Source organism: Carassius auratus, chromosome 36, assembly GCF_003368295.1.
Source record: "Carassius auratus strain Wakin chromosome 36, ASM336829v1, whole genome shotgun sequence".
In the NCBI taxonomy this organism is placed as follows: Eukaryota; Metazoa; Chordata; class Actinopteri; order Cypriniformes; family Cyprinidae; genus Carassius; species Carassius auratus.
In genome coordinates this window covers 19,405,302-19,420,452 of record NC_039278.1, presented here as the reverse complement: position 1 = coordinate 19,420,452, position 15,151 = coordinate 19,405,302, and the positions used below count along the sequence as shown (strand labels likewise).

Here is a 15,151-nt window from a genome sequence, read left to right as displayed (position 1 = left end):
CATTTTAGTCTTTGGTGATGAGTTTTGATGATCCAGTTCAACCATACTAATAAACAAAAATGACTTTAGATACACTAACTTTTTGCACATGAATATACTTTTCCGTCTGAGGTTTATTCATTACATTTTTTGGAGTGAATGCGCTTTACATTTGCTATAAATAGAACTTCTTATATTAAAAGCAATCAAGCCCGGCTCATATTTAAAAAGTAACATGAAAGTAATGTATCGTAACGTATAATGTATTATTTTCCATAAAAAGTAACTACCTGTATATAAGTAACGCAATATTGTAACACATTACTTTTAACAATCTGTTTCAGTTTCACTGAATGCCACAATGTATCATTGAGTATTAATAATAATGAGTGCCTAATAGTGTTGTTCAAAACATACTGGTTGTTAGGGCAGCCTTCTGGAGAAATGCTCCTTCAAATAACTTCTCACATCATCCTGAACAATAAACCTGTTATGAGTCACAGTCCTATAGCAATGCTATAATAAGTCTGAAATAATCTATTTTTCATCTCAAGTTCGTGATTAAAGGAAGTGTGTGTGATACTGATGCTAGTGCACTAATTTCCACAGTGGAGCATGTTAATGAACTGAGAAGCTTATGTGTTAGGCTTCAGCATTGCCTTCTTTGCTTTCTAATACTAAATTAAACAAATGCATTCATAACATATCTGTGGCATATGCAACTAGTTGTGTATTTTTTATTATATCAAACAGGTTGCACTTCTGTGGCATCCACCTCCAGGACAAAGGGCAGCTGTGGATCTGGGAGAGTAAGAATGGGGGCAGATGTAAAGTGTTGATTCAGTGTATTGAAGGCATGAGGTTTCGGCTGCTGGAATATCTCGGCTTGAAAGTCATCTGGCTTTGAGATTTGCATGAGTATATCCCAGAATGCATTTCACTTGCCCCGTCCACTCTGAGAGCATCTCCAGAGAGCCAGTAACTAACAGTAAATAACTGACAAAAGCATAAACCTGAGTTTTAAAAGCAAAACCTGCACAGAGATCAACCGAACTTGCGTAAAATCTAACAGTTTTTAATATGGCTTAGTTTTTAATTAAGCAATGTGCATCTATTCGATTGCAACTAAATAATCACCTTTTCATAATGCTTTTATTTCAATTGCTTACAATCAGCATAAAGAAGTTAATTGCAAAAAAAAAGAAACATTTATATATATTTTCATTATGCATTTCTTTTATTTGCTTAGAATCAGCTTAAATATTGTGACAAAAATAGATTTAATCAATTAAAAAGTTTGAACATACATTGACAAGGTTTAAAATTAGACCTGAATACTGTGTATTTAAACCTATTCAGTCGGTTAGCACTAGTACAGGAAACTATTATTGTTTCATTTTTCAACTTGTGAAACTCATGTATTGAATAAATTCAATGCACACAGACTGAAGTAGTTTAAATCTTAGGTTCTTTTAATTGTGATGATTTTGGCTTACATTCAACAAAATCCCACCAATTCAATTGCTCAACAAATTTGAATATGGTGACATGCCAATCAGCAGATCAACTCAAAACACCTGCAAATGTTTCCTGAGTCTTCACAATGGTTTCTCAGTTGGGTTCACTAGGCTACACAATGATGGGGAAGACTGTAAAAACATTAATTGTTTGTTGTGGTTCAGTCGTAGAGTATTGTGTTAGCTGAGCAAAAGGTTGTGGGTGCAAGTCCCAGGGAACACACATACGGATAAACAAAAAGTAATAATATTATATAGCCTGAATACAATGTAAGTTGCTTTGGATAAAATAAAACAGACAGTTAAAATCCATATGATTTTTAAAGCATTTAAAGTGACAGACAATAAATCTGTAATAAACAGATAATTATTGTGGATGCAAATATAGTCATCGTTACTTTACACATTAAACTGACATTTAGGTGAACTTTGACCTTATATTATAAACCCAGGTTTATGGGTTTATGGTATGAAATGAAATCAGAAAATTAAACTTTAAAAGACTCATGTCACACATTTGGTGAATTTATTTTATTTCCCCCCTGATGTGCGTTTATATTAAAACCAAAAACAGTTCTCCATGACACTTATAAACACATAGACCACTGTTTGCTGAGTAGCTTCAGATCAATCCTTGCAGCAGTTTATTTTCCTGCACTTTAATAAATGAAGAGTTTAAGTTACTGTTTGTTTTAGTTTTGTCATATTTATTTCACGTGATGTTAACATGTCCTCTGCTGTCGTCTCATAATCGCCGAGTGCTGCTTCACCAGGAAACGTTTATCAGAGCTGCACTGTAGAGAAAATAAAGGTAGAAATAGGACAGTTAATGTTTGCAAGCGGGATCTGAAATTGCATTTCTTGCATGGAAATTGTGGTAATTTTTGTAAATTATGTCACTTTGCAGAAAAGCATCTGCTGAAGAAATGCAATTCTTCTTCTGCTCTTTTTTAAGTTCTGTCACTTACCATCACCAACATGTCCTTTAGTCTCCCCATGGCTATATGATTTGCTCGTCTGCGAGACACGTACAACGTCAGTATGACTCTGTGAATATGAAGAACCGCTTATAAATGAACATTGCATCAACATGCAGCATCTCTACTCAATTCTATGCTCTTGAACACATTAGTTACAAAACTACAGCATGCAGCATTATTTTAGTATTGTTATACTATTTTGTTAATATTTTTTCATTATATTAAATTTTTATATTTTCTGTTTTTATTTTAATTTTAGTAATTTGTCGTTTGTTTTTATCATTTTTATTAGTTTTTTGTCTATATAGTTTTAGTTTAATTTTACATTATAATATTTTTTCCCACTTAAAGTAAATTTTGTTTATAGAATTTATTTTAATATAGTAATTCTGTATTTTAACATAAACTAAACAAACATGAGAAATGTGGACTTTTTAACTAAAGTAAGTGTTTATACGTGACCCTGGAGCACAAAACCATTCACAAGGGTCAATTTCTCAAAATTGAGATGTATGCATCATCTGAAGCTGAATAAATGATCTCTCCAGTGATGTGTGGTTTGTTCTGAGGACAATATTTGTCTGAGATACAACTATTTGGAAATCTGGAATCTGAGGGAGCAAAACAATCTAAATATTGAGAAAATCATCTTTAAAGTTGTTCAAATGAAGTTCTTAGCAATGCATATTACTAATCAAAAATTTAGTTTTGATACATTCACGTTAGAAAATGTACTAAATATCTTCATGAAACATTATCTTTACTTAATATCCTAATGATTTTTGGCATAAAAGAAAAATTTATAATTTTGACCCAAACAGTGTATTGTCGTCTATTCTACAAATATACCTCAGTGACTGCTTTTATGCTGCAGGATCACAAATATTAATATTTTAGTTAATGTTCAGGTAATGTTCAGTAAGTGTTTTTGGTTTTATTTCAACACTACTAACCCTGATTCCATCACACCTGCATCAGAAGTACATAAACACACACTTACACCTCAGCCAGTATCAGAGCGAAAGCGAAGGCCTCAGATAAGATGTAGTTGAGCGGACCGGGCAGCTTCTCTTCTATACACCCACTGGTCACAATAAACACGGTTGTGTTTTCAAACGGGCCACAGTTACCCTGTTCAAACCTTACGGGAGAAGATGATAGGGTTTATGAATGTGTGAGAAACTAGAATAAGTTCACTTATTACAAGTGTCTACAGAGCCAATATTTAGAGAATAGGTGTTTAATTTTTTTTCTTTTATTAAGGCAGCACAGGTGAGTATACATAGCTTTCCCCAGTTGATTAATGACAGTGTATTAAGACAAGTTTTTTGTATTTTTGTAAGTTTTCATAAATTCTGGCATTGTCTAATTAAATACGCATTAATTCGCATACAATTCCAGAAAATAATTCTGAACCCCGGATAAAGCCAGATTAAAAACTTTTATTTGATTTTGTTGCCATGTTACAGTTGAAGGTTTTTACAGAAGGGATTTTGGATTTTTCTTTTTATCACTCCAAAAATCAGAAAATAACGTGAAATATACAGAAAAATATATATTTTTACCATGTTTTTAGGAATAAATACTCAGGTTATTGATAAATGTACAAACCCCTCAGTAAAATCCTCCAGAATATAGAGAGGAATAAAACTGTAAGTTTTGGTGTTTGTAAGTGCTACAGAAGTGTAGAAAAAACTCATTTTGAGAAAATAACTTTAAGTGACTTAGATGTGTAGATATGTATTGCAGTTGAAATCTACAGATGCAAATAGATAGTGTGATAAAATAAACACTTAAAATTTGTATTTCTGATGTTTTATTTCCACTATTCTGAAAGGAGACCAATTCTGGAGGGAGGATATCAGTCCATAATTAAGAAAATACTGTCGACCACCAGAAAAAAAATGCATCATATTGTTAGGAATAAAAATGTTGAATAAAACACTGTGAATTATATATTCACAAACCCCTCAGAAAAATACTTCAGAATATAGAGAGGAATAAAACTGCTAAGTTTGGTGTTTGTTAGTGCCGCAGAAGTGGAGAAAAACCTTTTAAAAGGTATGTATTTGAATTTAAATCTACAGACGCAAATAGATAAAGTACACTTAAACTAGTATTTTTGGTGTATTCTAAAAACACATTAGCCCATGATCTCAAAACTGACCAGTGCATGAAAAAACAATGGTTTTGACTTGCCTTAAAGTGCACTATATTATAATTATTGATCAGCATTGGATAGTACCTGAAGATATTGGCAATTAATGTGATCATAGCCATGAAGAGACCCAACAATAGCATGAAATGGAAGAGAACAGATGAACTGGCTGTCCGGAACATTCTCTGAGCTGGAACACAACACCGCAGCACTGTGAACTGATAGAAACAGAAATATGTGGGAGTTTGGGATCCCAAAAAGTTTCTTCTGCCCATCAAAGCTGCATATATTTGATCGAAAATACAGGAATTAAAGGAGTTTCAAATTTTATATTGTGAAATATTATTATGATGTAAAATAACTTTTTCTATTTTAATATACATTCAAATCTAATTTATTTCTGTGATGTGCAGCTGTATTTTCAGCATCATTACTCCAGTCTTCAGTGTCACATGATTTTCAGAAATTATTTTAATATGCTGATTTATATATATATACAGTATATATATACCAATTCATCTACTGAAGTAAATAAAACATCAAACCTTCTTGAAATAGAAGAGGAACAGGAACCTGATGGCGCTGATGGCCGGCAGTAGAGGACAGTAAAACACACCGACCCATGTGACCGTCTGACTGTTGACCAGATCCAGAACATTGAAGGAGATCTCAAACTGCTGCTTGCCTAATATCTGCGCCAGATTTGATGAAGGAAACCTCTCCACCAACAACCTATGATGAGATGCAGTCATTTTCTGAAGCAGAGTCAGAACTTTTACGTTACACATTACATTACACAGAGGAACTTTGTTTGCTCACAAAACATTTGCTTGGAAAACTTTGTGTTCACAAAAAATAATAATACATTTGCGATCCCCTGAGAAACGTTGCTTTCACTCGCAAAACTTTTTACTGGTTCGCAAAACTTTTGCATTCCCTGAGAAACTCCAAACCAAATTCAAAATTTTCTAGTTAAATGCAAAAGTTTTGCATTTGGTTGCAAAACCATTGCATTTCCCTTAGAGACTTTATGTTAACCAACAGAAGGTATGCGTTCCAGTAAGAAACTTTGTGGTGTTTGTGTTTGGTTGCAAAACTTTTGTTAAAAAAAACCCTGCATGTCATATGGACAGTAACGGACACCAGAGAGCTGTGAACATGCAAATGTGCTGTTATGTTGGTACTGACTTAAAACAAATCTACAGTTAAATATTTGACATATATAGGGTTCATTAAGTATTAAAGAAGTTATATAAAATATTAATAACTCACGTTCTTGGGTAGGCCACAAAAAATGCATTGAAGAAACACATCAGGAAGTTTAAGATGGTAAGTCTGTACATCTCCTTTCCAAACGCGTTCTCTTCACACTGATAAAACAGATAAGTTAAATCTCATTTGAGGAGAAATAAAAACAACTGTAACGAATGAGTCAATAGTTCAGAAGTCAGAAGCAGGAAAGAGCTTGATTGCCAAGTATATTTACAGATAAGGAATTTCTGTACAATTACAGATATAGCGCAAACATTCATAGGAATTACACAGCAAGAGATTGAAAATAGCAGTAATATAAGAAAAAAGAAAGTTAAATAATCCAATATAATACAATAGTAGAAATATATATAAATAAATATAATATATATATATATATATATATATATATATATATATATATATATATATATATATATATATATATATATATCCAAGAAGTCTAAAGAGCTATAATTACATAATTTGGCATCTTTGAAAATTGTTGGCAAGAAAAATAAAATAGGAGAAAAAACTTTTCCCCACTAAACAAACCTTGGGTTTATCTGAAGAAACTTGAACAATGAGGAAGATCAGATAGATGCCCAAAGACGCCAAATTTAGGAAAATGCTCCTGCACATGGGATTGATACTCACATAAGTTTAACACCACAGCAACTTGTAAATATAACACATCAGAGGTTAAAGTACATGACCTGTACAGAACAACAGACAGAACTGACAAGTACAAACCAGATTCCAAAAAAGTTGGGACACTGTACAAATTGTGAATAAAAACAGAATGCAATGATGTGGAAGTTTCAATATTTCATTCAGAATACAACATAGATGACGTATCAAATGTTTAAACTGAGAAAATGTATCATTTTAAGGGAAAAATAAGTTGATTTTAAATGTCATGGCATCAACACATCTCAAAAGAGTTGGGACAAGGCCATGTTTCCCACTGTGTGGCATCTCCTCTTCTTTTTATAACAGTCTGCAAACGTCTGGGGACTGAGGAGACAAGTTGCTCAAGTTTAGGAATAGGAATGTTGTCCCATTCTTGTCTAATACAGGCTTCTAGTTGCTCAACTGTCTTAGGTCTTCTTTGTCACATCTTCTTCTTTATGATGCACCAAATGTTTTCTACGGGTGAAAGATCTGGACTGCAGGCTGGTCATTTCAGTACCCGGATCCTTCTTCTACACAGCCATGATGTTGTAATTGATGCAGTATGTGGTCTGGGATTGTCATGTTGGGAAATGCAAGGTCTTCCCTGAAAGAGACGACGTCTGGATGGGAGCATATGTTGTTCTAAAACTTGGATATACCTTCCAGCATTGATGCTCATCTTTCCAGATGTGTAACTCCCCATGCCACACACACTCATGAAACCCCATACCATCAGAGATGCAGACTTCTGAACTGAGCGCTGATAACAACTTGGGTTGTCCTTGTCCTCTTTAGTCCGGATGACATGGCGTCCCAGTTTTCCAAAAATAACTTCAAATTTTGATTCGTCTGACCACAGAACAGTTTTCCACTTTGCCACAGTCCATTTTAAATGAGCCTTGGCCCAGAGAAACGCCTGCGCTTCTGGATCATGTTTAGATAAAGCTTCTTTCTTGACCTATAGAGTTTTAGCCGGCAACGGCGAATGGCAGGGTGGATTGTGTTCACCGACAATGTTTTCTGGAAGTATTCCTGAGCCCATGTTGTGATTTCCATTACAGTATCATTCCTGTATGTGATGCAGTGCTGTCTAAGAGCCGAAGATCACGGGCATCCAGTATAGTGATCAGCCTTGACCCTTACACACACAGATTGTTCCAGATTCTCTGAATCTTTGGATTATATTTTGCACTGTAGATGATGATAACTTCAAACTCTTTGCAATGTTTCTCTGAGAAACTCCTTTCTGATATTGCTGCACTATTTTTCGCCGCAGCATTGGGGGAATTGGTGATCCTCTGCCCATCTTGACTTCTGAGAGACACTGAGAGGCTCTTTTTATACCCAATCATGTTCCAAATTTACCAAATAAATTGCAAATTGGTCCTCCAGCTGTTCCTTATATGTACATTTAACTTTCCCAGCCTCTTATTTTTTACCTGTCCCAACTTTTTTGGAATGTGTAGCTCTCATGAAATCCAAAATGAGGCAATATTTGGCATGACATTTTAAAATGTCTCACTTTCAACATTTGATATGTTATCTATATTCTATTGGAAATAAAATTTGATAAGATTTGTAAATTATTCCATTCCTTTTTTACTCACAATTTGTACAGTGCCCTACTTTTTTGGAATTGGGTTTGTATTGCTAAAAGTGTGATTGCATCATATAATAATTGCTGTTAATAATGTTCATCGTCTGGTTGACTACGTCTTGTATTACTTTTTCTGAAAATTCCTGTTATATGCACATAAACTGACAGTCACCACTGATAAGCTACTACTAAATATTGTAGGAGCTTAATTTTCTTTAAAGTTGCTTTCCAATGATTTGTATCGTAAAAAGCGCTATAAAAATACACTTTGAATTTAACCTGTCTGACCTGATTAGAGTGAGGTTCAACTGGATGGTGAGCGAGTAATCTTCCAACTTTGAGATCTTACTAAAGACGTGTAGAAGTATGTAGTTTACTGTCGTCATTGTGATCGCAGGAAGATACTTCAATATCAGACACACAGTCCATTGATTCCCACACTAAATAATGAAGACGGAGAGAGAGCATGATGCCTGGACATTAACCATTATATAAACCAAACATACATAATATATATATCGTAATTCACTGTTTTACAACAATTGACTTGCAGCTTTATGCTTCAACCACTAAAAGTTGTGTAGAGTTGCTTCAATCATTTTACTTAATATTTCTACCTCAGTGTGTGACAAACGTCTTGCAAAAAAATTCAGAATGAATGAGCTGCCCAGAAGAACCAGCACGAGGAAGTTCAGAAAGACTCGCAGCAAGATGAGCTGAACCCAGTGTTTGAGCGTTCGCTGCTGGACTCTCTGTTGAAACGTCTGCTCTTCTAGATCCATCTGGAGCAGAGGTCAAAGGTCATCCAGTGGGGCTAATGTTCCTGTATGCTAACCCATCTATAAACTCACTCTCTATGAGACTGACATGACTTCTCACCTTGAATTCGTTCCTGATGAAGTTGTGTTTCAGTGACGCTGCTTCAGGGCTCTGGATGGAGAAATCCCACCCACTGAAGACCTTGTTACTCATGTTGGAACTGAAGCGGTTTCCTGTGAGCCACGAGTGTTTGTAGCCGACCACCGTCCTGAAGAGAGCAGCACAATGGGGATCAGTGTTCCAAGATACTACAGGGACTTGTGATGGAAAAAATATGAGATGAGAGAAAAAAATCATAATTTCAATGCTTCTGTGTTCACTTGCGAAACTTCTGCATTACCTCAAGAAACTTGCTGCTCATCCTCCAAACTTTTGTTTCTGAGAAACGTTACATTTACACATAAAATGTTTGTGTTCCCCTTGGAAACTTTACATTTGTTCATTAAAACTGTAAGTTTCCTGAGAAAATTTACGTTCGCTCATAGATCCTCTGCGTTTCCTGATAATTTGTTCATGTAATTTTTTTACGTAATTTTTGCATTCGTTGAAAAAATTTTGTTAGCTTAAAAAATCTTCTGCCTTTCAATGGAAATGTTGCGTTTGGGTGTTAAAACTTTTGCGTATTCCAAGAAACCCTCTCGTAAAACTTGCATTCTAAAAATGTTGCACTCTCCAAGAAACTTTGCATTTGTTTACAAAACATTTGTTCCCTGAGAAACATTGCATAAAACTTTTGTGTTCACTTTACATTCACTTGTAAAAATGTAACATTTCTTGAAAAACAAAACTCTAAAGTTTTGTGAGGGAATGCAAAGTTTCTCAGGGGAACACAAAACGTTTATGAATGCCAAAGCATTGAAATTAGATTTTTTTTTCACCTGTGTTTTTCCCATCACCATGTCCCTCAAGTGTAGAAAATGCAGGCTGCCATAAGAAGCTGGTAAAACTTAATTAGTTTAATAGCTCAAAGGTAAATGATCTGACCTGCGGACCACCATGATGTAGCTGAGGAAGAGGACAGAGATCATGCCAAGTAGAAAGAGGATTGGAGAAGTTGGACATTTTGAATCAAGAGACCCATGACTGTAGAAACTATGAAACACTGGAGAGGTTTCAAGAACACCCTGGAAAAAAGATTCCATATAAATCCATATATAGTCAAATTCAAATGCAGTATAATCAGCCACATGACTTTTGCTTGCTCTCTGGTCATTTCAAGTGAGTTTTCAATGATGTTAAATGAGTTTATTAAATACTGAAATCTAAAAAATTATGTTCATTTTCAGTGGACCATGATAAAAGTACTTACTGATCCGACAAAAAAGTCTTTAAATGAGTAGGTCTGGAATCCCGGAGATTCTAAAAAGATAAAAATGTGTTTTTACAGTACATCAGGTCAGGATTAGTGCATCAGTATTAACCCCTGACCCTCAGTCGAACAAACCATGAGTACCTGAGTAGTTTCTGGAAGTTAGCGTCGGCATCAGCACGGATCCGGTGATAATGATGCTGTACAGCAGGTTCAGACACAGCAGGTACCGCAGGAACACGAAGTACGCCTTCACCCCAACCCCAAACTGACCTGTGCAGCAGATCACATACGATTAACCCGTCTGAGCATCATCTACTCACCTACACACAACACACTCACAGTCACCTTCGATCTTATGGAGCGTGTGTTTCCACAGCAACAATCCTGATAAGGCCCCACCCAACTGCTCCTTTAAGCGCCGCCTTGTTTTCTGCTGGCTCCGCCTCCAGGAGTCCCAGTACCCAATGCTGCGTCTCTGCAGGTGTTGCAGCTCTCTGATTGACACAAGTGTACATAGTGATCTTTCTGGCCCTTTGCAATTTTTATTTTTTTTCTGTGATTTCTGAGTTTACGTCTCGCAATTAATTTTTTTTCAATGCTAAAAAAAAAAAAAAAAAAAAGAATTTTTGAGTTTGTTAAATGTTGTTTTATACAGTTTATTGCATATACCAGTATTTATTTTCTTGTTAAATACCAATAAAAAGATATGAAGTAAAATAAAATGTAAATCAAGCCTAAATTAAAATGCTTAAAAATAAAATAAATAAAATCAAGCTATAAGCTGGAATATTTGAGTGGGTTTAAATTAAGACAATATTAGTATCAGTATTTTTTTTCAGTGAATATAAAGTACCATTATTTATGGTCATTGTTTATAAAATCTAACTGATTGCTTGCTTCAAAAAAGAAAAACAAGAAAAATTAAAACATAAAAAAAAAAAAAACGTTTTAATGTAAATTAAAATGCTAAACATTAAATGCTTTAATAAACAACAAGAAAAATCAAGATGTAAAACTAATTCATGGTTGATTAATGTTATTTATTATTAACGTCTGTTAATAATTATATATATATATATATATATATATATATATATATATATATATATATATATATATATATATATATATATATATTTCAAAACCAGAAGCAAAATTTTGCTCTTCCTTCAATAAAATTGTAATTTAGTTTCAAAATAGATTTTATTTTTGTCTAATTTGATTGATATTATTGGTAATATTTGTATCATTCAAAGAAAAGTAAATAAACAAATAAATAAAACTGATTCTCTCAATTTAAACCCACTCAAAAATTCCAAATCAATACAAAAACCAGTCACCCATTTAAAATATTCTTAACTGAACTCATTTGAAGTCATTCAGTAAAAGTAACCAAATTGACCTGGTTTTCTCTCTCTGTTCTTGTCAGTGATGAGCAGTGTGTCTCATGCTCACCGGAGGTCTCTCTTGTCCTGCAGACAGACGGGAAGATCTCGGAGCGGGACGCTGGGGCTCCAGGAGATTCTGTCCAAACGCTCAACCTGAGGGTCAGAGACGCCGTCGTTGTGAAGCCTCCGATAAGCCTGTGAGCTCGGCAACAGACCGAATATCTCCGTCTGATAGTATTCACACGAGTCGCCTGACAGCTCTGAGCTCCAGCTCTCCGCTGTGCCAACAAACAGCATCGTTTATTAAGACACTCTTAAAAATAAAGGGGTTTGCAGCCATGCATTACAACAGAGATGCCAGGCCTAAAGTTAGCTTTGATTCTTCACACCATGCCAATTTCAATTTCATTATATATATATATATATATATATATATAAATACTGTTTAAAAATGAAATCTATGTTATCATGCTAAGGAGCTGACTGAAAGCCGTTGACTCCACAGTAGAGACAGGCTGCATGTTTTCAACAATGTTTCACCTGTATGAGAAAAACATACAGAGAGTCACTTAAGACACTTTGCTGTAGACCCATTCCACATAATAATATTCATTAAAACTGTATGTTAACACGTAGGAGCTTGCTGCATGAATCCGTGAGTAGGCTACAGTTTACAAAATCTGAGCGCACGGATTGGAGATTCATGGGCGAGGATAGGACATTCGAACCAGAAAGACACAGCTTACATTACATTAAACATAAAAGGTTTTTTGTCTTTATGCTCAACTAAAGTGATTACTAATAACGCGTTACTGCCCAACACTGGACAACACTCTTAGAAAAAAGAGTTCATTGGGGTTCTGTATAGAACCATAGGGTTCTTTACTCAACTCCAAAGAAAAGGTTCTATAATGACAAGAAAGAACCCTTTTGGCACAAATGTTCTTTAGGCTATTATTCATTAATATATTACATTATTCTGCAACATTTTGTATTTGTAATTAAATTATTGTTTGTAGTAACTTAATATCACATTTTAATCATGCTGATTTTTAGAGAAAAACTTAAATGGCACTCTTCGTGTGATATTGATTAACTACATAAAATGATATAAATATATACATTTTCTAACCCCCATATCTTGAATTTTGTGATCATTCACATGCATTCATAAATGCATTTGAATACACCGAATAATGCAGTGAAATATCCATATACAGCTATGATTCGCAAACCCCAAACTGACTCAAATGATTCGCGAACCAGCTCCGAACTTCCGAGATGAGCCAAATGATTCGCGAACCCGCTTTGAACTCTCGTACTGATTCAAATGATCCGCGAAGCCGCTCTGAACTCCCGAATTTACTCAGATGATTCGCGATCCCCAAACTGATTCAAATGATTCGCAATCCCGCTCCGAACTCCCGAACTGACTGAAATGATTCGCGAACCCGCTCCGAACTCTCGAACTGATTCAAATGATTCGCGATCCCCAAACTGATTCAAATGATTCGCCATCCCGCTCCGAACTCCCGAACTGACTGAAATGATTCGCGAACCCGCTCCGGACTCTCGAACTGATTCAAATGATCCGCGAAGCCGCTCCGAACTCCCGAACTGACTCAAATGATTCGCGAACCCACTACGAACTCCCGAATTGACTCAAATGATTCGCGAACCCCAAACTGACTCAAATGATTCGTGAACCTGCTCCAAACTTCCAAACTGACTCAAATGATTCGCGACACCGATCCGAACTCACGAAATGATTCAAATGATTCACGAACAATTGCTACGAACTCCCAAACTGGGGTGTGTTTCCCGTACAACGACGTAGCTCGCAGATTAACCACCATAGTACGATGCATCGTTATGATAAAGAAACGACCTAGTCACGACTGTTTCCCGAAACCATGGTACCTGTGTCGCAGATCCATAGTTCAAACTACTTTGGTTTGAGCCGTCGTTCTTCTTCTTCTTTGATCTAATGGCTGACTGGAGACATGAGCACATACCGCCACCTACAGTAATTTGGTTTTATTTTAATAAATAATATATTTAGTAATATTGGTCTATTTACTTTTCTGATCCCAATGTCAATAATTTCACAATTTCAAATAAATACTATTTCTTATGTAATATTGATAGCCTACTTAACCACAATTGAAAAAAGATGGGTTTTGAAAAACTGTGATGTACTGTTGTAGATTGCTTATTTTGCTCAATCTTTCCTTTTTATGTCTTCTTTACCATTCTGAGGTGTCAATGAAAATGACACGAAAACCCCAATTTTGAAAGCTTGAAATTGCAGTTCTTTTCGAGGAGGTGGAAAATAGTAAAGTCCAGCTATTTTCAAAGATGAAAAATGGCATTACAAATGCTGACGAAAATAAATTTTGGGCAGAAAAAACTCAAAAAAAATAAACGATGCTAGGTATGGATATGGACTAAGCCCAGACAAAGTCAGGAATAAGTGGAGGGACTTCTCAAGTGTGACAAAACAGAGGACTGTGGCACGTAAGAGGGAAGCAAACAAGAGTGATGGGGTATCAGTTCAGTTCCTCCGGTCCCCACAGAGGAAGAGACAGTTTTGGCCATCCTGGGGCCTGTTGCAATGGAAGGATCCTTGGAGATATGGATACATGTGCATCAACCAGGCCTTTGCCTTCAAAGTCCAGGCCTCCAACATCAGGCCCTCTCCAGTCTTGCTCTTCAACATCAGGCTTCACATCTTCAGAGGGCAATAAGAAGAAACAATGCTTTAAATTCAGTTGTTAGCTACACTGCATTATTATGCTGTTGGAAATGTATGGAGGTGGTGGGTGACGGCCTGATGGGTGGGTGATGGAAGCACACATGCTTTTTTGTGTGGGCCACTTCTGCAGTTTGCAGTTGGCTGAAGAGGGTGCATGGCTTTGGTGATAGCTGGCTGCTGGAGACATGTCCTCTTCACCCATACGTCCTATCACCTGTGCAGCATCCAGCCACCACTGCAGTTTAAACCATTTGTTTAATCTAACATAATTTCTGTTAAATATCTGTGTATGTACTACAAACACATTTGTAGAGAGTATTCTATATTCTAATTCTGTAAAAACAACAAAATCACTTACTTATTTATACATTTTTTTGTTACTTTATTTAGGTACATTCATTTAAAGTTAAAAATTAATTTAATATAAAAATACTGTAATTTGAGTGTTAACATTTTATATGTTGTGAAAACCTCTAACACACTGTTTTACCAACATTGTTATATGAGACATATGTATTTTGGAATGTTTTTACAAAGATAACTTGACAGACTCACCGTTTCTTCGCACAAACGAAACAATGGCTGCGTACTAATCGGAAAGATGAATGCTTTCAGAGGGCACTTCGAAGGGAGAATAATCGCGAGGGCCACGCTGCTATATAGTTTCAAACTGAATTTGTAATAATAATAAAAAAGGTGAATTATGTAATAAACTTAAAC

At 35.4% G+C, this 15,151-nt stretch overlaps 1 protein-coding gene across 1 annotated transcript; it reads right to left on the bottom strand.

Annotated features, from left to right (window-relative positions):
- Window positions 1–1,884: 1,884 nt before the first annotated feature.
- LOC113055659 (transmembrane channel-like protein 7) lies at window positions 1,885–11,632 on the bottom strand. Its single transcript, XM_026222063.1, has 15 exons — window positions 11,616–11,632; window positions 10,634–10,782; window positions 10,430–10,558; window positions 10,286–10,356; window positions 9,961–10,100; window positions 9,037–9,184; window positions 8,775–8,939; window positions 8,446–8,597; window positions 6,441–6,519; window positions 5,907–6,004; window positions 5,180–5,366; window positions 4,722–4,852; window positions 3,477–3,617; window positions 2,465–2,543; window positions 1,885–2,290 (listed from the first exon to the last, which is right to left on the bottom strand). Exons 1-15 carry the CDS (start codon window positions 11,630–11,632, stop codon window positions 2,219–2,221), a joined length of 1,758 nt encoding a protein of 585 aa, XP_026077848.1. The 3' UTR covers window positions 1,885–2,218.
- Window positions 11,633–15,151: the final 3,519 nt, after the last annotated feature.

What these genes read in the sequence shown, in the direction of transcription:
- LOC113055659 (XM_026222063.1), bottom strand. An exon ending in AACTTCCAGAAACTACTCAG is followed by an intron (nt 10,357 to 10,429) that starts GTACTCATGGTT and finishes ATGTACTGTAAA; the next exon opens with AACACATTTTTATCTTTTTA. An exon ending in GCTCTGATACTGGCTGAGGT is followed by an intron (nt 2,544 to 3,476) that starts GTAAGTGTGTGT and finishes TCATATTCACAG; the next exon opens with AGTCATACTGACGTTGTACG.